The following is a 25847-nucleotide window of genomic DNA, read 5'->3' as shown; positions in this document are numbered from 1 at the left end:
GCAATACCCGGATGGAAGCATAATGGCCGCCATCAGGGACTCGCAGGCTATGGGGACCACGACAGGTATTTCCCATGAGCGGGGCCGCCCAGACCTGTTAGGATGCCGGGACTTCTAGACAGCCATCCAGGGGTCAAAGGGCGAGTTTGTGGGGGCTGCAGGGACCCCCCCGAACCCGCTCAGGGCTCCGCCTCTCGTGATAGGAAGCTCCTGTTAAATAGTCCCGGCCATTCAGCGCTTCCGCCTAACTTGTCGCAAAGTTTTTCTAGAGAAGTCGGTCCTTTTACTCTGCGCTCTTGCAGCCTGCCAGAGCTAACCTTCAGTCTTTTGGCCTGGTCTTGCTTTACGTCGGGTCTTTTTGAATTCCGCACTTTGCCAGAGTGCAGGAACGGGAGCGGGAGCGGGAGCGCGGCGCAGTGTGCCTCCGCGCGCCCCAGGGGCAGCCGAGCCCCGGAGGAAGGGGCGGATCGGGCGCGGTGTTTGGGACGGAGCGGGGCGCGCGGCGCTCGAAGCACCCACTCGGCGCGTTCCTGGGCTGGTGGAGACTGCTTGGGCACCCCTCAGACAGCACCCCTCGAGCTGTAGGTTCGCAGGCCCACGGCAGCCCGACTCGACGGCGTCCCCATTGTGGGTTCAGTCTGTGGTCTTTGGAGGTCTTTTTTTTGCAGATACGCTCACGTCTTTGGCGCGCGCTCCCTCCTCAAGAGTTGGCCAAGAGCGCTCTTCCGTGCAGACCCCAACCACACCCAGTGGCAGATGGATTTCTTTGTAACTGGCTTTCTTACGTGTAGGGTCCATTTTGAGTCTGTTCTTAACATGATGTCCTCTTGTCAAGTAGTAGTCTTTTCCTAGATGGCTATGGTAATTGAAAATATATAGGATGAATGTGTGTAAGGTAAAATGTTATAACTCTTAAGTAGACCAGTGAAGCAGATACGGTAGCTTTAAGGTTCTGAATGCAAAAGTTAAGGTTCATTTTTCTTTTCAGATTTAAATTTGGGGGCGTTTAGTGTTTTTGAGCTGTTTTAGCGAAAGTATTCGTTGGGTATGTTTGGATATCAAAACTTAAAAAAACACTAGAGAAATAAGTCAGTGTTTAAAGAATTCATAATAATGTTGAACTTTGCGCGGTTGTCACAGTGATGAAACATGCCACCAAACTGTACATCAGGATGGGAATTTCATGAACTTTGAGCGTCTATGTGTTAGGCCTATTTTATTGAAATGGTTGCATTGTTTTTCATGCAGGAAGGGATCTGATTTGAGTGTGCTCTAAAGTTGTACTCAAGTTGAACAGATAGAAACCACTTAAATTGATTCGGTGAAATACTCTAACATTTTTCTGTTTAACTGCAAATCAATAGGAGTGGGTTCATTATCTTTCAGCAAAACTGAATTTTCCTGAAATTCTTAAGTCAGTGCATTGTATTGACTTTTTCAGGGTGTAAGCATTTCAGGAGGACGGTAACCATAGTAGACGTGTTGATTTTTGTTAAAATTCTCATAAATAAGATGAGTCCCAGATCTAGAAAATTAACAGAAGGTTTGGGAGGGAGAAAATATAGGTATCTAACAATCTCTTTTGCACATCCAAATTTTTCCTTATTGTTGCCACAAGAGTAAGTATAAATATCAATTCAAAACGTTTTATGTCTGTTTTTTTTGGCAAGGATAAAAGGACAGCAACCACAGTGAATATCTATTGTGCATGTTGATAATGTGTGAGCTTTTAAATGCTTGAGATTTTTATCATCACGCTTCAAATCCTCTCCTCTCCTCTCTGGTAATAGTTGAGTCTGTTGTGATCCCCAGAGTTTTTATAGCTTGAAACATTCCAGAGGGGATATATTTTAGCAGAAGTCTACAGTTTGACCTTAAAATATACTTTAAATATGCTCTTTTAATATACTTTTATTGTTTACTTTTCTGTTTGTAATGGTTCTTGTTGAAGCATTGTGTGCTGTACATCACCTAATACAACTTTTTTTTTTTTTTTAATGGTAAAAGACTTGGACCTTGCCCAGTTTCCTTCAGTTACTCTACTAAAAGTTTTTTGGCAAAGCACTATAAGCAAAAGAAAAGAGTTAAAATAAAGTTGAAAGTTTTCTTAATTATCTTAGGTGTGTAGGTTATGAGTGTTTCAGTTTTATATGGGTTATTGGCTTCACACGGTGAGCAATTTTCATGGGACCTTAGATATCAGAAGTGAGTATTAAGAGGTAGCATTTGTCATAGTAGGATTTTGGGTTGGAATCAGATTCAGATTCTAGTTCTAGCTTTGTGAATTTGGGCAAGACTCATTTTCCCTATCATTTCATAATAGAAGATATTGAATTAGGTTGATTCTAAGCTTTGAGTTTTGTGACTTGTAAATTTTATGACGTTATCACTGGGTGTCAATGATAGGTTATTCGTCTAAGTGCAGAGAAATTTTTTTTCCTTCTAAATTTATACACATACATTGACTATATGAAGCATAATTGAATCAAAAGTTTAAAAACATTTTACTGACAGTTTTTGCAGTCAGAGTTTTAAAATTTTGGTCTTCATTTCCAGATATCATCTCTTCTTTTGATCACTGTTCCTGATTGTGGCTTTGTCCAAGCATTAAATTGTGTGCCTTTTGTTCCTTGAAGAAAGAGGTATGGTGAAGATTGAAGTACTATAGTATATAGTCTATTAAGTAGTAAGTTAATGTTTTAATATTGGACAAAATAGAATACTTACCTATATATGAGTTTTTCCAAGTTATAGTTTTATTTTTGGCCTAAGTAAAATAAAATACACATGGGTTTTCATTGTAATGTAAGCAAAAAGAAGTAGTTTTCTGTTTCATAGTTTGTGTTTTAACATTTCATTAGAAATCTAAAGATGATTTTAAGTATATCATCCTTCTAAATATAAAGATGACATTAAGGGCTCCTGGGTAATGAATGATGGAGAGAAACATGGTAGGAAGATGTTTTGAAGCTGTGTAAATGGCCAGAAGAGTGTTTCTGTTTTGCTTGAATAAGTGCAAAGTAATGCACCTAAAGAAAAATTATCTAATGTGTATTTGTTTTGTGATTAATGATATCTACATTCTGAGTCAGAAAAGGGACTTAGAAATCACTATAGAGTTATAACTGGTTTCCTGGAAGTAGTCATCTGAATATCCTGGTGTGGACAAAAAGAAGGAAAAATACCTGCCAACAAATCCATGGTGTTATAAGGAAAGTTTTGCACTCGGTGGAAAATATTGTACCCTTGTACAAAAACATGACTGATGTATCCTTGAAACACAAGTGCCTCTTGCTGTTTGTGTTGGATAGGTTCTGGGATATCACAGTATCATGTAATTCCCCTCACCAAATGTATACCCATAAGTATAACTCTAAATTAGGAATAAGATTGTGTATGTAACTAATAAAATAACTGAAGTAGACTCTACCAACTTAAATTATTGCTTCAGTAATCCTAACCATGTTCTTCTGTGAACTTTGCTAGCAGATGGATTTTTTTCTTTAGGCCATTTTTCACAAAGGTACAAGTTATTAGAAGTTAATGTAATGTATCAACTATAATAAGTAGAGAGCAACGATGCTAAATTGAGATACCAGGTTATCATTTGTGTTCATTACCTGTGTCATTTCTTGCTATATAACATTTGTTTGATCTCTTACTGTATGAGATTCACATGGGTACTGTGTTGCTCCTGAATAGAGGAAGTAAATGCTGAGTACTAAGGGTTTTCTTTGCTAGGTTTGAGCCAAACTACTCAGAGAAAGTAACATGATGAACAGTGAAAGCTTCAAATATAATGACGTAAATAAGAGACTTCTATATGGTGACTGACCAAAATGATTTGGATTGTTTGAGCTTAAAAATTGTAAGCAAAATCTCACTAAAATTTTAAAATCATGATTGGTATGACTGCACGAAACAAGTGTCAGAATATTGGAATGCAGGTGCATGACTTGAAGCTTAGGAAAATTAAGTGGGTTTCACATGGGTCTCATTTCAAGAAGTGGTAATAGCTGAAAACAAATGTTGGCTTTATGGAAAGTCAAATAATTTCAAAATATGGTAAAGTCATCACCAATTCCTAATTAAAATTGAGTTTTTGGAGGTTGTGGCTGGTAGAAGACAGTTATATGTGTGTATGTATTTTGTTTTCATCAACCCAGCATTTCTTCGTTTGGGGAACCATCCCTCTCCTATTATGAGTGGTTGGTGGCTTGTCTTATCAGTCAGTGCTATAACCGAAGTCCAGTCATACCTGTTGCAACAGTGATTGCCTGTTACTCAAGCAGAGCCAATCAGAGTCCTTCTTTGAAATTGATATATGGATGCTGGGAGAAGGATGCTCCCTTTTCTCTAACGTTGTTAATCTGGGAGGATGCTAGTGACATTCTTTCCCACATATATGAGAACCCCATCTGTAGTAGGTGCAAGTGAAGCCATATAAAGATGGGATTTAGATGGAATTAGAGTACCACTTTTAGTCCCAGGAACCATGGTATGAGGTATTTATGGTTTTCTTTTGATTCTGTCTGCTGCCCTGGTGTCCTTTCCAGTCCCTTGGGCCAAAATTCTGCATGTAAGTTAGTTTGAATTGGGTTGTAGCAGAAAACATTCTGATGAATATATGGCCCTTATGAATTTCAGATCTGTAGCTTCAAGTTGATCATTCACATCTATCCACAGTTTGCCCTTTGCCTCTACCTTATAAAAGATACCCTTTATTCATTCATGCATTCATTCATTATACATGTATTTAGTCCTTTATTTAACCTCCAAATGTTTTTTGAATATATAGTAGTATGTATAAGTGTGTACACCTGCCTGGATAGTCAAGGATTATACATACTAGATTGAGTGGATGGTAGACTTTCTCTAATACAGCACATTTTTATATACTTAGGTTACACAGATCAACAAGCATGTGTTGAGAATAATCCATGCTGTACTTAGCTTTTTAGTAATATATGAGAATAAGAGGAGCTCCTTGCTTGCAGTGCTTATAGTGTAGTTAAGGAATCCAGATTAATGTGCATGAAACATAATGCAAACAGCTAAAAAGGATAAATGAACGCATGATTGTATGGGTTGTAAGTCTGAGTTCTGATAGGAAGGAAATTAGTGAGAGCTGGCCCAGTCTAGGAAGATTTCTTGAAGGAGGTATAATCTCAAATGGATTTTGACTTATGAATTGGGTTTTGATAGGCATAAAGAATAATTGAAGAATGGATGGAGTTGAAAATGATTAAGTGCTGATCCAAGATGGGGAGGAAGGAGATTGGTTTGATAGTAACAATTTGTATTTTGGGAGAATGAGAGATAATGGGAAATAAGGTTGGCTGTTTTAGGTAAATCTATGTATGAGGTATTTGGAAAGCCAGGCAGAAATTTTGGTTCTTTCTACTAAGGTGGAGCATTCTTTGAGTAAAATGTTTGTATTTCTTTCAGTGTGATGCCATTTTTGTGACGCTAAGATATAAAATAAGTATATTCAAGTTGTATACATTTATTTGTCATGGAAAAGACCTTGTTGCTAATATCCATCCATCTGCCTTGGAAATTAAAAAAAGTGATTAACCTGCGATGCTGTTCTGTTTTATATGTAATTAGTTTATTTCTTCTTACCTCCTCCTTTTTGAGAGATCCCTTAGTACAGTGGTGAAACTATACCCCCTCCCTAGAGATAAAGCCAGTTTAAAACTAATGTAGCAATAGTTATAAAACATTTTAAAAGAGATAAGTAGTGAAATTAATGTTTGATTACTCATAGAATATTTGTTTTGAGTCCCAGATATTAGGAATGATGTATAGGTTAATGTGTCATTCTCACTAAATGCTGTTGTTTCCCAGGTCTGTTTATCTTCTTTCTTCATAGCCAATTATCTGGTCCTCAGCTCAAAGAGTTAACAGTCAGAGTATTCCAGTATACCAGGGTTGGCAAACTTTGATGTAAATGGCCAGGTAGTATATATTTTAGGCTTTGTGGAACATACGGTTTCTGCTGTACCTATCAGCTGCTGAGTAACACCAAAGCAGCCATAGACAATATGTAAACGAATGAATGTGGCTGTGTTCCAATGAAACTTAATTTACAAAAACAGGCAGCAGGCCAAAATTGGCTGTTGGCTGTAGTTTGCCAGCCCCTATCGTAGACTTAATAAGGCATTTCATTCCATAACCTCTCACAATAACATCTACCCACCTGCTGACATCTTTTTCCTTTTCTCCAGTAACTGTAGATGAATTCTTTGTTCTTTTCTAAGTTCAACTCTTCCACTTGTTCACTAGATTGCATCTTTTCTCATTTACTGAAGGATGTTGCCTGCATTTCTTTTCTTTCTCTTTTGCATCACTAATTTTAACATTTTTACTGGATCATTTTTATAAACATGCAATCATACTATAATTTCTTCTGCCTTTAGAAAACAAAAAAACTCTAACTCCTCTATCTCTTGGTCCTTTGTAGTAAAATTCCTTGGAAGAGTTGTCTGTGTTACATCTCTACTTCTCTTCCCTTTTTCTCTTAAATTCATGCTTGTGAGCCTTTCTCTTCTGTGACTCCACTGCAACCATTCTAATTAGTGTCACCAGCACTCTTAACATTAAGTCCAGTGGTCAATTCTCAGTCTTCATCTTATTTGACAGAGTGGATTGTTATGATTCTGGAACCTCTTCCTTCACTTTGCTTTGAGGGTACCGCTCGCCTGATTTACCTTCCTTCTCACTGCTCATTCCTTTCAGTCGCTAGCTCGTCTTCTTTTTCTCTAAGTGTTAGGGTATCTCAAGGCTCAAGCCTTGGACTTCTCTCTTTTTTTATTTACCTCTTGGTGATTTCATTCAGTTCTATATGTAAAACTACGTACACACATACATATATATACACACCCTAATAACTCCCCCAATTTTATCTTATACCTAGACCTCTGTATTTTATATTCAGTTACACATTGCATGTTTCCACTTGGATGTCAACTAGGGATCTCCAATTCTACATGGCCAAAACCGAATTCTTGATATACTTTCCAAACCTACTACTCCCACACTATCTTTTTTTAGTTAAGAGCAACTCATTTCTTCCAGTTGATGAGGTCAGAACTTTCAGAGTGAACTTTGATGTGTTTCTTTCTCTCATAGACCAAATTTAGTCTGTCAGCAAATCCTATAGGCTCTATCTTCAAAATATATTCAAAGTCTGATCATGCATTATTGTCTCTACCAAGCCACCATCTATTACCTGGGTAATTGTAGTATAATAATCTCCAAAGTGGTCTCCTTGCTTCCATTTTTACCTCCCTTTCAAACACTGTGTTCCTAACATAGCAGCCAAAGTGATCTTTTTAAAAAACAATTCAGCTTATGTTACTTCTCTACCCGAAGTGCTCCAGCAGCTCTCCTCATTGCTTCTTTGACCCCATCTTCTCTGGCTGCTTTCCCTCGGGTGCTTTCTGTTCCCAGCATACTGATCATCTTCTTGCTATTCCCTGGATGTGTCAGGCACACTCCATATTTAGGGTGTTGACACTTTCTTTTCTTGAAATGCTGTCTGCCTCATCTCCTTAAGATCTTAACTCAAGTAAGACCTTTTCAAGTGAGGTCTCCCTGATTTTGTATTTGAAATTGGAACTCTGGTTCTGCCTCTCCTTCTCTGCTTTATTTTTCTCCACAGCATTTGTCACTTTTGACTATATTATATAATTTATTTACGTTGTTTGTTATCTAAATAACCAGTAGAGTGTTAGTTCCATGATGGGAGGGATTTTGGTCTGTTTCGTTCACTGCTGTATTCCCAAGATTTAGAACACAGACTGGCACATATTTGGTGCTAGCTACAAGCCCAGCACTGTGCCAGATACTGGTGGTATAGCAAAGACCATGACAGGTATGGTCTGTGTGCTTCTGTGATTTTTATTCCAGTCATAGAGACAAATAGAAAATAAATTGCCAAATAAATAAAATATTGCCAGAGGGGAAAATGTTACAGAAAAAGAAATACAAGGACCTAAAATAGAGAACAACTTTTTTGTTTAAGGAGGGAATGGTTTATAGGTTGGGGAAAGCCTCTGAGATGGTGACATTTGAGCTGCATAAAAGATAAGAAGGATCTAGCCATTTGAGGAATGAGAGAGAGAACATTTAAAGCAGGGAGTAGCAGGTGCAAAGGCCTGAGATAAGATAGTTAGGAAAGGAGTGTTCAGGAACTGAGAGACTATATATGGTAGCTTGCTGGAGTATATTTACAGATGGGGAGAGTGGCATGAGATTGAAGTTGAAGAAAGAGGTCCAGAACCAGGTGTCACTGTTCATTGCAAGCCTTGGCCAAGAGATTAAATTTTACTTGCTAAGTGCTTTGGGAAGCCCCTGAGGAGTTTTAAGCAGAGAATACTGTAATCTATTTTATATTAAGAAGATCACTTTTTGCTCCTTTGTGGAGAATGGATTCAGAGAAGGATGGCGAACAAGGGGGAAGCATGAATGCCAGTTAGGAAGACTATTATTTTAATCCAAGTTAGAGATGACAGTGGACCAACACCATGCCAGTGGGGGTGGAGAGAAAAAATAAAAGAATAAATGAATTAAGAATTTGTTAGAGCCTTGTGTACCCAATCTTCCTGGTTTTTTTGAGGGATAAATGAGAAATGTGAAATAGAACTTATTTTTAAGAAGCTTTTAAGTTGCCTTGGGAGGTAAAACTTAAAAATGAAATGATGTAGCTATAAAAGTTTGTAATAATGTGCGATGGCTGTCCTTTACACGGATATTCAGAATAGGGAGAGATCAGTGTGTGTTGCAGAAGGATTCATGTCCCTGTAGGAAGTAGAATTAGAAAAGAAGTTTTGACCAGAATTGAATTAAGAGAAAGAGAAGGGGATGACAAGCCTGGTGAAAGGAAACAGTATGAACAAAGGTAAATAAAGGTGTATATGTGGGGGAGCAGAAAGCATCTTATTATATATTGGACACTGTTTGTGTGTGTGTACAGCGAGCAGTTAGTTTCAGAGTAGTAAGAAATAATATTCACCTAAGCCAGGAACTGCTTCTATATTTTAATTTTTATTTTAAACTTCATAATTGTATACCAGTGTCACCAACCACTGTGGCTCACATCTACACTAGCATTTTGAGTATTTCTATATCTGTAGTTGATCACATTTGCATACTTATTTCTCTTTTTTGTGGTAAGTTGGTCATTAGGCCATAGCGATTTGAAGGGAGCCAACTTTCAGTATAAATTTCTACAAAATTTATTCTTTCACTTGTTTAAAATAAGTTAAGCGTTAGTTTCTGGGGTAAACTTTTTAAAAACTTAAAACAGCTACAAAAAGAGTAAGCCCAAGATGTTCCAGGTCATGAAAAGATAATAGTTATTATTTTGAGGATGCTAAAATAGGTTCTGCTTTGAAAATAAAGAGTTTTAGTATTTTGTGTATTCTAGGTTCCTTTTAGGCAGAACCTTATGTTTTTCAGCAAGCCCTTACTTGTGCATGCTGCTTTGTTCTGTCTCCAGTTGTATATTTATATGACTGTTTTGCATTCAGTTATCTCTGCAGAGAAAAATTCAATAGCTCAAGGAATGCAATAGTTATAAAAAATAATGACTAATTAGTTTTCCTAACTGTGTAAGGTGACAAATTAAGTTACTGAGCTATATGCTGAGTCACAAATAGGGCTAAACTAGAGTTTTTTTAGTTCTTTGTTTAATGTTTAAGCAACTAGAATGTTGTGAGTAGTACATAGATTCTTCCTTTTCATACCTTTTTACTAAAGCTGAACACTGTAGAAAGTCTTTGCTTTTTAGCCTGTTGTAGAAAGCAAACAAAACCTCTCCAGGAATGGCACTTTGTGATTCACTGTCTTTCTCCTTGGGATTTTACTTTGGGAATCATCTTTTAAAAAGTTTCTCTGTACCTACTGTGTGATTCCTAATGTATGCTAACACTGCCAGCTCTCTGGTTTCTCACTTATTTGGATTGTCACTTAGTCCTCTTAGTTTTCTCACTTCTATTTTTACTCCCTTTCTCCAATATATCTTGCTTTCTAGTAGCACTCTAATACTATTTCTAAAATACTGCTTTTATCACTCTCTGCTCATAAACCAACATGAGTGGCTCCTTGTTACCTTTCATTTCAAGTTCAAGTTTGTCCTCTATAGCAGCAGTCCCCAACCTTTTTGGTACCAGGGACCAGTATTGTGGAAGACAGTTTTTCCATGGACTGGGGTAGGGGGGTGGTTTTGGGATGATTCAAGCACATTACATTTATTGTGTACTTCATTTCTATTATTATTACATTGTAATATGTAATGAAATAATTATACAGCTCACCATAATGCTGACAGGAGGCAGAGCTCAGGCAGTAATGTGAGTGATGGGGAGCAGCTGTAAATACAGATGAAGCTTTGCTCACTTGCCTGCCACTCATCTGTTGCGCAGCCTGGTTCCTAACAGACCATGGAGTGGTACTGGTCCATGGCCCGGGGGTTGGGGACCTCTGCTCTATAGTCTTCTTACTTAACCTTTCCATTCCCTCTATGATCTAGATCCTGCAGTTCTAATGTTTCTTTTTTGTTTTTCTGGTCTAGATAACCTTTGCTCCTTTCTTACATTTTTAAGCCCCACTATTCTTTAAAGGCTCATCACAAAACCTACCTTTCTGTGAAGTAAAATAAACACAGTCAACATTGATCGGTTAACTTAATGTCAGAGATGCAGACGTAGAGAACGTACGTGTGGACATGGGGGTGGGGGGAAGGGGAAGGTGGAATGAATTGAGAGATTAGGTTTGACATAAATACACTACCGCGTGTAAAATAGATAGCTAGTGGGAACCTGTGGTATGGCACAGGGAGCTCAGTTCAGTGGTCTGTGATGACCTAGATGGGCGGGATGAGGGTGATGGAAGGGAGGTCCAAGAGAGAGGGGATATATGTATACATATAGCTGATTCACTTCATTGTACAGCATAAACTAATACAACATTGTAAAGCAATCATACTACAATTTTTAGAAAAAAAACCTTGGTTATAAATAATAAAACTAGCTTAAGCTAGTTTAAGCTAGTGTCCTCTGAAAAGGGGGAATTATACTAAGGATACAGAATTTCCTAGAATTCAAGGGCGGCAATATAGAGGCAGGCCTCAGTGAAAACTTGTGGTAGTGATATTGCCCTCTTGGTTTCAATCAAGGTTCTTAGGAGATCTGGTGATTCTCTCCCTGTTGTTGTTTTGGTTTGTTTTTTGTCTTTGTTTTGTTTTGTTTTTGCTATGCCATGCTCTCATTCCTTTAAAAAAAATTAACCTGTTATCAGTAGTTTGAAAGATATCTTTACTATACATTTGTCTGTGTGCAGACATGTACTCATAGGATCTTTCCTTCTGACGTAAAAATGAGGATCTTTCCTGCTAATTTAAAAATATATTACTACTTAATCTGCAGCTTTCTTTTTTGAATATAGAAAAATTTCACAGTACATATCTTTCTAAATCAATTCAATACACATACCTCTTTCTTCATGTTGTTTTCATGTGGATATTCCATAATTTACTTATTTTCCTGTTCATGGATGTTTAAGTGCTACTGATACATATCTATATGTTGTGCTTTTATTTCTGTAGGATAGATTGTTAAAAGTAAGATTTATGGGAGTATACTTAGAAAATGTGAAGGAAATTGCTTTTCTTCAAGGGAAACATAAATTACCTAAAGTGTCTCAAGCAGTAGAACACCCGAAGATCCCAGAACCATAGAAGAACTTGCAAAGATTGTAATGTCTAAAATTTAAAGAGGTACCCAGGCCCATATGGTGTGTTGTCATAAGTCTGTATAATTTTAAAGAGCGGGCAAGTCTCATGATTAATGAACTATTCCAGAGCAGATGAAATAATGGAAGGTACGCTGATTCATTTTACAAATTCTCCATAATTCCAATACCAAAACTTAATGAGAGCACGAAAAAAGAAAATAAAAATAAAATTTCGTCAAATCAAAACCAATACTTCATTAGAATTATATGCTTAACTAATGCAAAAACAGTTCAGCATTGTACTTGCTGTTTATTTCTTTGATTAGTACAAGGGTGAGTCAAAAATTATCTGCGCACTGACTCTAGAATTTATAGAAGTTTTAATATAACTGGAGTGCGGATAATTTTTGACTCACTCTCAAATCAAATTTAGATTGACGTTACAATTTTTATTCTTTCTTTTTCTTTTAACAATGTATCAGGATCGGGAATCAGATTATTAGTTGAATACCACTTGTTTTCTATATACAATACATACAACTTTTTATTTGTTTAACAGTAGTACATACGTAACTGCTATTCTTGTGATGCCAACTCTACTTACTTTTTAGATAACCTCATGGCTCTCAAATTAATTGTTAAAAAAAATTTCGTAGCATGAATTTATGAAGTATAGTGACATCTAATAGCATAGTTCTTCATTCTCTGAGAATTATGTTTGCCATTAGCTTCATAGCTGTTAGTCTTTTCTGCACTGGTGTGATTGGTTACCTGTGTGTTGATAAGGGGAGTACAACGTTGAATGATACCTATTTTGTTTTAATTTCTTGTCCACCTTTAGTGTCAACATTGTTCAGTTTTGTTCTGGTGTCAAGTTTACTATTTTGAGTTTGTTCAGGAAAAACTTAGTTGGTTTACCACAAAGTCAATTGCTTTGTTTGTGAATTTAAGAAATTTCATGGATTCATTTCACTTTTTTGCTACAGTTTCATACTAGTGTGGTCTAGGAACAAAGAGATTGTCGTTCCTGTTATATCCAAATGTAAGCTATTTGCTTGTGCTGTGATAAGGAAGTATGCCAGTGTGGAGATCATAGTAATCCAAGCATAACATTTTAAAAAACACTGACCTAAGGATAACCAGTAATCACTATAAGCATTTTTTATGTGTATATTCTTGATGTCTTCACTGAGAGTTTGTAGGGGACCTTGTGTCTGTTTATCCATCTAGTCTCTATCCATCTATGAATAGTTGAACAAATTATATCCTAATATGTCTACTGTTTGGTTTCTGCCTTTTTCACTTAATGTGAAAAAAACACTTAATGGATCTTTTCCTATTAATAAATGTGGGTTTACAGTATTGTTTTTAAAATTGAAGACTAGTCCATTGAATAGAAATAGTATAATTTATTTATTGGTGGGCTTTTAGTTATTTTTAGTTTTGTGATTTTGTAAACTATGAACATCTGATTATTACCTTTAGGATAGATTTCTAGGAGTGAATCAGAAGTTAATATATTTTCTCCCCAGGCGTATATGTAGTTGTAGATATGTTTATATTTGTATGTTTATATTATTTTATAAAAATTATAATATTTACAATAAATACATATATTTTACAAACTCTTTTATGAAAGTTCTGTCAAATTATATTCCCATCATTAGTATATCATAGTGCCTTTATTACTAGAAAATGAAATTTTAAAAAGAAGCGTATAAAACAAGTCCAAATTTTTATTGTTGGATTCAACAGACATAAACTTAACACAATAAAATTGCTGTAATAGTTTCTAAAAGCTTACTCTCAGTTTTTATACAAATCTTGTTGTGGACTGGTGACAAATGGTTCATGGATCATCAGCAGACCACATTTTTACTAGCACTGTTTTAGCCTAGGAGCCAACTGGGGCATGGAGTGGGGTTTGTGTCTCATATGTATATGGTCATTCAATCCTCTAGCTTTTTGTATGGTACCCGCTTTCTCAGCTGTGTCTGACATCCTGTATTTAAGACATTCTGTTTTACTTTCTGCAGAGGATAACCTCCAGACTTCTGCTGTGGTGGGGGAATAGCAGTAATCCAGCATGATGGACTTGGGGAAGAGAATTGTAGCATCTAACCAAAACTCAAGCAACTTTCTCCAAAATTCTCTTTATTTTAGCTTTCTCCTCCTTTCTTCTTCCTATTTCAGAGTTACTTGGTGCTGCCGGTTCCTAAGTCTTTTGAGGATTCAGAGTATAAAATGGGTTATTTCTTAGTTTCCCCCACTGTCTGCCTGGGATTGTTTTCTTGAGTCTGCAAGGTCATTTACTACTTACTTATCTACTTTCCAGCATCTAGAATTTTGTTGTTCTTGTTGCCTCTTCTGTTTCCCATTGTTAATTTTTCTTTAAGGGCTTCTTATATATTTGTCTTTTTGCATATGTTCCCCTTCTCCAGTCTTTTCTGCTTTCTTAACTGTATTTACAAAATATTTACATTTACTTCTCTTTTGTAGATGTTTGTTGACAGATATTGCTTTTATATCACATTATTTTTTTAGCTCTTTTTTTCTGACTGAAATTTGATTTTTGTTGAAGTATTTACTTAAAACTTTTTTCTAGAAAGAGTACACATGTGGTATATTCTCTGAATCTTTGCATATCTAAAATTGTGTTTTTTCCTCATATATGAGGGTTTTCCTTGGTATAGAATTAATTCTTGGGTTAATTGTTTTCCCTCAGAACTCTATAAATGTTATTTAATTTTCTTGTAGCATTTAGAATTGTGAGTAAAATATCTGATTAATATTGATGGCAGATTAAAGTTGGTGCTGTGAATACCTTTTTAGGTAACTCCATCTCCACTCTTTTTTGGTAAAATTTCATTTTTATCTTTTAAACTCAAACATTTTACTAGGATAAATTAGATATTGAGTTTTATATTCTTCCACTAACAATCTTGCCAGGCATTTGGAGAACCTTCGAATTTGAAAATTCAAGTCTTTAAAAAAAAAAAAAAGCAACAACTCAGTGTAACTTTTTTCTCTTGTTTTCAAAACCATTATTTCTCCACCATCTACTTTGTTCTCTCTTTCATGGCAGTATGTTTTTCTATGTTTGTTTTTTGTTTTTCTCAGTATACCAGCTCAGGTCTTACTGAGGTTGCCAATCAATACTTGATTTTCTTTTTAAGCTTTCTCCTTTTTTCTCTAGTAACTTTCATTTTAGTTATTGTTTTTCACTGCTGGTTAAGAGAATGGTTGAGAGGTTCCTCTGAGTGTTCAGATTATTTTCCCTTTTTTGAGCTGCTGCATCTAGTGATGTTTCTGCCTACTTATCTTTTTTTTGATGGCACTGGGAGTTGAGATGTGTTGTTGGTGTGTTGTTGGAGAATAAACCAAGATTTTCTTAGTTAGACAAAGTGGGGAAAGTTAATGTAATTTTCTTCTGACAGCTTAGAGATGCTAATTTACTTACATGGATGAAGGGAAGCACTCTTAAACGGAACAAGATGGCCGTGGATTTAGGAAGATGTATCTTTGTTTAGAAATGATGTCCTCTTTACATCTCTCCTGACAGCTGGTGCTAGCAACCCCCAACACTGTCTGGTCTCCAGACCCAGCTCAAAGCTCTGGATTCGTTCTCTTCCCATACCTCAGCCTGAGCCTCTGTCATCCCACAGGGCTTCACACAATCTTCCTCGAAAGCTCTTACGTCTCTCCCAAGGTATGTTTAGGAGAAGGAGTGGGTGGAATTGTTACTTTTTTACTTAGGGCATAATAGATAGTTATTCATTGAATATTCGTTGAATGAATGTCCCCTAGTATGCTTGTCTTTAAAAGTGGTGCTTTAAAAGTGCTGCTTGATCAGTGTTTATTTTCACTCTTCCCTCTCTGGACCTTTTCCTTCTAAACACCTTGTAGCATAGGTATGGAATGTGTTTTAGTTTCTTGCCATTTTGTAGAATTTTTTTAAATTATATTTTTTGGTTTACGTTTCAGTGAGCATTTGGGAGAGGGAGAAAATCAAATGACTTGAGTTGCCATCTTGATGCAGCAAACTCTCTGGGTTACTTTAAAGTACCAGTCATACTTAAAACGAATAGTATTATTTTAAGGCTTGACGAGATGTTGGGCAAGTCTTATGAGATAATAATACATATATAGAGGGCAGTAATTTAAATAGGAGATTTAAAATCAGTAATCCTTGTTGTCAGGGTAGAGATTGGTCTGTAGTGAAAAGAGCATTAGCTAATAATAGGTTGGAAGATTAAAATTATAATAAAATTTATTTCCTTTTTTTTTTAATGGAGTGCATTTTTTTTTTTCCTCATAGGTGGCAGCCTTAGTATAATTTGCTACCAGGTGTCATCTTTGATTGCTTCCACATAAAACAGGTTGAACATAGTTGAAGAAAAAAGAGATTTTCCAAACTTAAAATTTGAGGGCAAATCCCAAAATACCTAAAATACATAAACTCTCTTAATGCTATATTATATATACCATACATTAAATATAAAAAATAATGACATTCAACATTAATTAATTAGCAGTTATCGAACTTAAGTAAAAGCTAATGAGGTAGTCTCTTTTCTCAGCATTGTTTTGTCTGTGAGGAAAGGGCATTCGCTCTAATGGGTGAACTTTGTGGCGTCTGTTTTTGCTGCCATGCATCCTAGTTAATTATTTTCTATTTTTTGTGTATTAGAAGCTTAAAGTTGCTGGATGGTCAACTCTGAATAAGCAATGTATTAACATATATGCCCTGCCTCTTCCTTTAGATTGCAAGCTGCAGTTAAGGGTAGGGAGCATGTTTTTGCATCTCTCTATAGCACTCATCAAAATGCATCACATTTATAGTATGTGTTTTTTTTACTAAGTATTGATAGAGTTATTTAAATCATACTGATTGTCAAACTTTGGGATATATGTTTTCTTATACGAAAAATTTTAAATTATATAGGTATTTTGAAATGAAGTTGATATTTGGAAATATTAAAATATATAATTTTTTAGCATTACATATACTTTTTTGGAAACGTAATATTACTATAAAAAGCAATTTGCCTTTTGTAATGAAACCTATGATACAGATTCCTTTTGGTTATAATAGAAATAGAAAAGCTTGGGTATGGGTAGTCTGGAATGACCACAATATGGTATCCTGGCATATATGGAAGAATCATTCCTTGATGTGCTTAAAAAAGTTGCATGTATTTGAGCCCCACCCTCAGATTCTGGTATGGTGAAAACTCCATAGATGACTGTGGAAAACTCCATAAATGACTGAGGGTCATATTTTCAACTTGGCACTGTTGAAAATGTGATCCTCTGTAGAGAATCTTCTCAGTTGGTGTGAAATATCCGTCAGGTATCATTGAACTTTTTTCCAGCCAAGTATTATTTTTCTTACTTTTGAAGAAAAAGTTTTTACATTTAGCTTAAAATAATATAGTAAAAAATTTAATATTTTTTACTGTATTAGCTGTGGTATGTAAAGAAAATTTTTTTCAGCAAACTCATACCCTTCTAATGAATTCATTTTCAAGTTAGCATAGATATATTTGAAAAATATTGAAGGTGTTTTTAGACCCAACCAGAAGTTTTAAGTTTGAGAAATATTCAAAGGGCTTCTTAATAGTCACGTAAAGTAATTTAACTTTTAATATATTCCTTTAGTAAAGGATTTTTAAAACAGTGAAGTTCCTAGTTACTTTGATTAATTGAAACTAGAGGTTAGACCTTTGGATAGACATTATGGATGAAGCTTAATGTGATTTACGCTTTATTTTTTTAGCTCACCTAATTATAGCTATTAGTCATATACGTATTTAAGACCATGATAGTAAGAAGATGTAGTTCTTCTAACATACTATTTGATATTTTTACTACTGAACCTTCAGTAGTGAGATTCTATTCTCAGGAATATATTGTCACATCTTTTTTTTTTTTTTGGCTATGTCAAGTGGCATGTGGGATCCTAGTTCCCCGACCAGGGATCAAACCCATGCTCCCTGCAGTGGAAGCACAGAGTGTTAACCACTGGACCATCGGGGAACTCCTGTCACATCTTTTTAACTATTATTTTCTGTTCCTCTGCACCTTGAATCATGTCTCTTACATGGTAGTCACATACAGTAGTGGGGGTAGCTACAGTTTATATAGTACTTTACAGGATGCTGTTACATATGTTTGTTCATTTAATCTTCAAACAACCCTGTGAAAGAGGTAGGGGAAGTACTAATTTTTTTTTTTTCATTTTATAGATGAAGAAGCCAAAACACAGATTGAGAGTTGTCTAGAGTAACACAACCAGTAAGTGTTTGAATTAATGGAGGCAGATAATAATGGGTACATTCTAATCTGCCAAGGACTTTCCTTGCTTGCCATCTGACTCAGTTCTAGGGACAAAAAACGCCAAAATGGTAGGGAACCAGAAAGACAGTAGGTAGACTTAGGAGTACCCCAGGGAAATGTGCTACTCCTTTTAATTTCTTCTTTTTTTTAACCAGTTGGTAATGAAACTTGAGAGAGCAGATAATATCTTTTTGTTATTATTATTGTTAGATGAATGAAACTTTTGTTTTAAACATAAATTATCCCTGAGGCACTAGGGAAGTAGAAAATCTGCAGAGAAGTCAGTTGAAATTCTCACAAGGTAATAGCTATAGGTTCTGCTAAGTAATTAAGAAAGTTAGTGGTATAATACTTAACAGGTCTTTTATATCTTTTACTTGTTTGATCAACATTCTTGCTTTGTGTTAAAATGAACTTAAAATGTGAATTTTACTGATACTTCTGTGATGAAAATTTCAGTTCTTTGTTTGATTTTAGGTGAGTTAATATGGGAAAAGTCCTGGCATTTTGAAGATGTCTCAGCACAGTATTGTTTCCTGTTCAAATTACAAGTAACTTCAAGAGTTTTCAGGAAAAAAAGAAATTGGGATTTTTTTTGTTGTTGTTAAATCATGCCATCTGAACAGAAACATTTATTTTTTGATGAAAAACAAAATACTTTAAAAAAAGCTTATGATGTGAAAAATGAGATAGTTGATACTATCAGATCAGTACTTAAACCAAAAATTTCAAGAAGTAGTTTTCATTATGAACTAAAAAATGTGAAAATTGTTTTGCCGAAGATAAATATTCCAAATGAAGTCCTATTGAAACATGAAGTTGACAAGTACCGAAAGTTATTTCAGCATAAACCACAGACTGCAAGGAAGTCTCTCAGTATAAAGACCTTAAGCTTTGTAGAGGAGTGTGTGTTGCTCCATAAGTCTGAGAAAATTGAAGAAGAAGGTATAAAAATGTCTGCAAAAATACTCAATTTCAACTGTTTAAAGTGCCGAGATAGTACTCGGTATAGCCCAAATGATTTGCAGAAACACTTTCAAATGTGGCACTGTGGTGAATTACCTTCATATCCTTGTGAAATGTGCAGTTTTTCAGCAAATGACTTCCAGGTATTTAAACAACACAGACGAACCCATAGAATCACTTTAGTAAAATGTGACATTTGTAACAATGAGAATTTATATACTTTATTAGACTTGACAAAGCATTTTTCATCCACACATTGTGTAAATGGAAATTTTCATTGTGAAAAGTGTGAATTCTCCACCCAGGATGTTGGCACATTTGTTCAGCACATACATAGGCATAACGAAATCCTCTATAAATGTAGTAAATGCCATTATATATGTTTAACCAAAGGAGAGCTTCAGAAGCACCTTCATATTCATTCTGGTACATTTCCCTTCACTTGTCAATATTGTAGCTATGGTGCTACCAGGAGAGAGCACCTTGTAAGACATGTTATAACTTTGCACAAGGAACATTTATATGCGAAAGAAAAACTGGAAAAAGACAGATATGAAAAGAGGATGGCAAAGACTTCGGCAGGACTTAAACTGATACTGAAGAGGTACAAAATAGGTGCATCAAGGAAGACATTCTGGAAACGTAAAAAAATCAACAATGGAAGTGACAGAAGTATAGAAAAAAACACTCAAGTGCTTAAAAAAGTGAACAAAACACAGGCTAAATCTGAAGACCAGAGCCATCTTGTTCAGGAACATTTAAATGGAGAAAAGGATGAAAGACTGTACTGTGAGAATAATGATAAACCCACTGAGTCAGAATCAGAAAAGCCAACTCTTCTGTCCACCGGACAATGTAATGGAGCTGAAGAGGGATCAAATTCTACTTCGGGTTTCTTGAAGACTGCTGTGCAAGGACCTACAGTGTTAATGGTAAAAAATAATAGAATAACAATTCCTGCTAACTACAGTGCTAAGTTTATGGGATTCAAGATGGTGGATGGAAAACAACATATTGTAATAAAACTATTGCCTACCAATAAACAGAATTTATATTCACCAAGCTCACAGTCAAGTGCTGCAAGGGACAGTACTGCAATTTTGCAGCCTCACACTTTGGACACCACTGCATTTTTAACAGGAGTAACAACTGAGTTAAATGACACAGTTTACATGAAAGCAACTACTCCATTTTCATCTTCATCTCCTGTACTTTCAGGAAAAGTAACTTCAGAAAAAGAAATGGCTTTGCTATCTCCAACAAGTAATGTGCTTCCAACGATGGATGATGAAAAAAGTGTATCTCCTTTGCCAATAACATCAGAATTGATTACAGCATCAGTGAATTTGACCACAAAAGTAGAAACAAGAGATAATGTTGACTTATGGGGAAGTCATATTGCCCAGTGTCACCCTGAGGTATCAGGTACTTCCATTAAAAGTCCAGATAAAGTCACCTGTACTACCAAACCAAATTCTTACAACAGTGGAGATATGCATAACTATTGCATTAATTATGTCAACTCTGAGTTCCCTGTTGAATCTTCCAACCAAGGATCATTACCTTTTCATAATTACTCAAAAGTGAATAATTCTAATAAACGTCGTAGGTTTTCAGGAACAGCAGTGTGTGAAAACCCTGCATCAAGCAAGACAGTAGTTCAACAACCAATAAGTGAGTCAGTTTTATCACTAGTGAGGAAGGAGAGCTCAAACCCAGATAGCCTGTTAGCATCTCTTAGTCTTTTAAATACTAAAGATGCAACTTTAAAAACACAAGCTGAAATTGAAGAACCATGTGTCTTAGAAAAAGGACAAAACATTGATGGACAGAACCTATACACTAATGAAAATCAAAATTTAGAGAGCATGACTGAAAAGCCTAAATGGGATGACATTTCCAGTGTTGAGTCACCTATGATGCCTAGAATCACATCTGTTTTCTCTCTCCAGAGCCAACAGGCATCAGAATTTTTGCCACCTGAAATAAACCAGTTACTTCAAGATGTATTAAAAGCAAAACCTGATGTAAAACAAGACTCTAGTAACACTCCAGATAAAGACCTGCCACTTCATTGTGACCAGTTATTTCAGAAACATGAGGGAGAAGACAAAATAGCTGAATCTTCAAAAGACTTGAAAGTACAAGGCCTCTTTCCAGTTCCATCTGGTAGTATGGGAATTAATGTGCCTACAAATGATCTGAATTTAAAATGTTGTGGAAAAGAAAAACAAATGTCAGTGTCACAAGATGTGAGAGATTCAGAGAAGACCCCTAGAATTTCTGGGTTTGGCACATTACTTAAGACTCAGTCAGATGCAATAATTACACAGCAGCTTGTAAAAGACAAACTACGAGCCACTACGCAAAACTTAGGTTCTTTGTATGTGCAGGGTCCACTTCTGAATTCAGAACCAAAAAAGACTATATTTGTTCAGACTCCAAAAAGCTTTTTTGTACCATTGCACATCGCTAACAAGCCTGGATTACATGTTTCAGGAAGACCGCTTCCATTGGTTAATACACAAGGTGTCCCTTCCTCTCTCCTTGTAAACAAGAAACCTGGAATGATTTTAACATTTAATAATGGGAAACTTGAAGGTGTTTCTGCTGTCAAAACTGAGAGTGCTCAAGCTTGTGGAACTACAACTAAGGAGCCTTGCAGAACACCTTTTTTAAAAGTAGAACCAAACAGTAATTGTCTGACCCCTGCACTTTGTTCCAGTATTGGCAGTTGTTTGAGCATGAAAAGTAGTTCAGAAAATACTTTGTCATTAAAAGGCCCTTACATTATTAAAACGCCAGCAAGTTCTTCAGTGAAAGCTGTTCCTGCTCCTAATATAATATCTGAGCATCAGGGCACTAAGTTGAATATCTCAGATTCAGTAAAACAGCAGAACAGGATTTTTCCAAAACCACCTCTTTACACCCTTTTGCCTGATGGCAAACAAGCTGTTTTTTTAAAGTGTGTGATGCCAAATAAGACTGAGCTGCTTAAGCCTAAATTAGTCCAAAATAGTACTTATTATAAAAATATACAGCCAAAGAAACCTGAAGGAACACCACAAAAAATATTGCTGAAAATTTTTAACCCTGTTTTAAATGTGACTGCTGCTAATAATCTGTCAGTAAGCAACTCTGCATCCTCATTGCAGAAAGACAGTGTACCATCTAATCAGACTACAGGAGAGCAGAAAGAGCCAGAATCTTCTAGAGATGCCTTACCCTTCTTACTAGATGATATGATGCCAGCAAATGAAATTGTGATAACTTCTACTGCGGCATGCCCAGAATCTTCTGAGGAACCAATCTGTATCACTGACAATTCAGAGGCCAGGGTATTAAGGTGTAAAACAAATTGTACGATTGAGAGAAGCTTCAATAAGAAAAAGACTTCAAAAAAAAATTTTTCAAGACTAAAAACTCATGTAAGAAGTAAAGATTCTGAAACTGCCTTTGTGTCTAGAAACAGAAACTGTAAACGCAAGTGTAGGGATAGTTACCAAGAACCGCCAAGAAAAAAAGCATTACACAGAAAGTGTAAAGAAAAAACAAAGCCTGAAGATGTCCATGAATCATTTGAATTCAGCAGACCTAGGCTTCCAAAAGATTCAGTCAGAACTTTGCGGCTTTTCCCCTTTAATTCCAAACAGCTTGTGAAATGTCCTAGGAGAAACCAGCCAGTTGTAGTTTTGAATCATCCTGATGCAGATGCCCCAGAAGTAGTAAATGTAATGAAAACTATCACTAAATTTAATGGACACGTACTTAAGGTTTCATTGTCAAAAAGAACTATCGATGCTTTACTGAAACCAGTTTGTTATAACCCTTCTAAAACAACTTATGATGGTTTTCCTAAGAGGCATAAAACATTTAAACCTATTAGTTCTGTAAAAGAAAGATTTGTGCTAAAATTAACTCTCAAAAAGACAAGCAAAAACAATTATCAGATTGTGAAAACTACCTCTGAAAATGTTCTGAAGGCTAAATTTAACTGTTGGTTTTGTGGTAGAGTATTTGACAATCAGGATGCTTGGGCTGGTCATGGGCAGAGACATTTAATGGAAGCTACTCGTGATTGGAACATGTTAGAATAATTTACTGCAGTTACCAAGGAAAAGAAAAGTAAAATTACCTTAGAAGAAAATAGTAGGTTGAACTACTAATGCCGACATTTTTTACTTCAATATAATACCTGAAGTTAAACATTTAAAAGTTGGCTATATTTCCATGGAAGAGCAAAAGTTTTAGTGTGGTATTTGAAAATGCTGTCAGTGCACATGTAAGTTTTGAAAGAAACTAATCAGCACAGATGTACCTTGACTGAATTTTTAAAAATGTGTTCTAAGGAAGTTAGGGCTAAAGAAAATTTTGATAGAGCAGTTTTGCCAGTTCAGTGACTCATTGTAGAGAGTAACAGCTGACAGCCCCATTCCCTCTCTTCTTCCACCAGCCTTATGAATCTGATAACTGTGGCTCCTCTGAAGAGGTTGAGAGCTCTTTCACTATGGAACTGAAGGAGTTTCTCATCATTTGTGAAGATACTCTAAGAGAGCTTGGGTAAAGAACTTACTCTACATCTGCAAAATGTAGTTCTTTTGAAGGCAATTAGGCTCCTTTGAGAGTACGTTTAACTCACTACAATTACACCTCATATGATGCTTGATAAGAGTTTTTGACAAGTAGATCTTTTTTCCTTGTAAGCTGTGTCCCATGTCATTGATTGGAACACCCTTCCTAGGTGATTTTCTTTTTCTAAATGGCTCTCAGTTGCAGTAGATGGGCAGTCTCGAGAGAAGAATTAAACTCTCTTTGTCTAGTTTGAAGTTCATTTAAAGAACTTGAACATTTTTCTGAATTTGGTTACATTCTCTAGAGATTCCCTTGCACAGAACTATGTTTATTTGATTTAAATTGTTTGTCCCCTGTAAACCAAGTGGCCAATTTTTTTCTTGGTTGCCATCCCTTTAAAAAGAGTGAAACATAGAAGCACTTCCAAGGGAATGGCTTTTCTCGAAAATTAAAAATTATTCCTCAGAAACAATATTCTGAAGCAAGATTAGCAAAGCAGATCATACTTTTGTGTTTATTATTAGTGTCTGAACATGTCCACATTGGGACAAACCATTTTTGTTAGCAGCTTTTCAGTATGACTGACAACCCAAAGCAGATTATTTACTGATTGATTGCAGTTGGAAATTGAAGAAGCATTAATAGTGGACTTAGTGACAGTGCATAAAACTTCAGGACAGATTCCGAAGGGATATGCCCAACAGGTAGAGTTTTAAAATGAATATTTTCAAGACAACAGAATCATCAATTTAAACTTTTCACTTTGTAAGTTTGGATCAAATTTTGTTGGATCATTGGATAATGGAGTTCTTGTATTAAAAAATTACTATATAATTTTTGTTACATTGTTACTACTAGTGTTACGACATTTTCATTGATTGAATGAAAACTTCAGGGCTTCTTTTCTGTATATAAAAGAATTTAAAACCTGTACATATTTTTGTACTTTTCAGTTATGTAAATTTTGCACAGAAATTTTTTGACATAAAAAGTTTATTTTCTTTCAATTTAGTTCTGTGCATGCACTAATAAAACTTGTTGTTTAATTTAAAAGGAATATATGAGACTTTACCCATGTTATTTTTTTTGGTTTTTATTTCAGATGTACAATTTTTTTTTTGATAAATTCAGTTTTCAGGGATTGAACACTATTGTTAGCAAGTGCCTAAAAGATGTGAAACAGTTTACATACGTCAACTGTAACATTAGGTCCCAAATGGGCCCACTTCCCCTATAGTTTTATTTTAAAGAAAGCCATACATAGATGCTTCAAGCTATCTTGCTATGCACATTATACATGTACTGTTCTTGTGCAGTTTGTCTACTTTCTTAGAAGTGAAGTATTTTTTGTATAAAACCTGTCGTGTTTCTTAAATTGAGCCTAAGAATGGAGTTGATTGGAAATATACAGTATATATTAATAATGTATATGGTGTTTAAAGAATGGTTAAGCATTGTTAATTTCTGTAACGAATGTTTTCTTCAATTAAATTTATCTTAAGTTTGCGTTTACATATTTTTTTTTCACTATGTTGAAATCAAATGGAAATTTTATTCTACTGGGAAATATTTAGTTTTCAAAGCTTTTGTTTTTTTAATAATAGTAAATGCAAGGTAAAGTGTAGGATTTTTTTTTTCTATAAAATTATAGGTGAGATTTTGAAATTTTGTTTGAGAAGGGTAACATATATTATAATTTAACTATACTGGTAAGAAAAGCCACGGAGGGGTTTATGTTCTTCAGTACCCTCATGGCAGTAAAATTGAAATGTTGCTCTGTTGTTATGGTTAGATCTGTTATGAGCATCACCTTCTGTGAATAGAGAGAGAGAAGGAACTATCTTGCCAATGTTTGCAGCACTATAAAAATACATTTCAGAATAGCCATACCAGTAAAAAAAAAAAAAAAAATTTAATGTCAAGATACATACTTTTTTGCCTTAAGGTTTTAAAAGCTATTTCAAAAAGCTTCATGCCCCAGATACTCTAGTTGGTACCTTTTATGAGTTTTTTTTTTTTTTTTTTTTAACTTAGGTTGTTCTGAAGGAGGAAAAGCCTTTTTATTGCCAGAGCAGAAAATCTGAAAATAAAACTCTCTGTTCTTTCTTTCCTCCTGGCTGAAAGTTAGCTAAAGATGGCTTTCCAAAATATGATATTCATTAGTTTGAGGCTCTTATTACAACTGGAAGAGTTAATGTTATTTTTGCAATCCAACTTCTGGGTCAGAAAAT

At 35.4% G+C, this 25847-nt stretch overlaps 1 protein-coding gene across 8 annotated transcripts; it reads left to right on the top strand.

Moving 5' to 3' along the window:
- Positions 1-25118, top strand: ZNF518A (zinc finger protein 518A). Of its 8 annotated transcripts, none has more exons than XM_057736212.1 (5): positions 1-65; positions 2557-2642; positions 15302-15448; positions 17988-18036; positions 18556-25118. In XM_057736212.1, the coding sequence occupies exon 5, from the start codon at positions 18690-18692 to the stop codon at positions 23139-23141; it is 4452 nt and encodes a 1483-aa protein (XP_057592195.1). In that variant the 5' UTR covers positions 1-65; positions 2557-2642; positions 15302-15448; positions 17988-18036; positions 18556-18689; the 3' UTR covers positions 23142-25118. The 8 variants fall into 8 exon arrangements, with proteins under 8 accessions (XP_057592195.1, XP_057592201.1, XP_057592199.1 ...); XM_057736214.1 differs by lacking the exon at positions 1-65 and adding an exon at positions 279-581; XM_057736213.1 differs by lacking the exon at positions 1-65 and adding an exon at positions 279-627.
- Positions 25119-25847: the final 729 nt, after the last annotated feature.

This window comes from Hippopotamus amphibius, chromosome 5 (genome assembly GCF_030028045.1).
Source record: "Hippopotamus amphibius kiboko isolate mHipAmp2 chromosome 5, mHipAmp2.hap2, whole genome shotgun sequence".
Taxonomy (NCBI): Eukaryota; Metazoa; Chordata; class Mammalia; order Artiodactyla; family Hippopotamidae; genus Hippopotamus; species Hippopotamus amphibius.
This window is presented reverse-complemented; position numbering and strand designations above follow the sequence as displayed.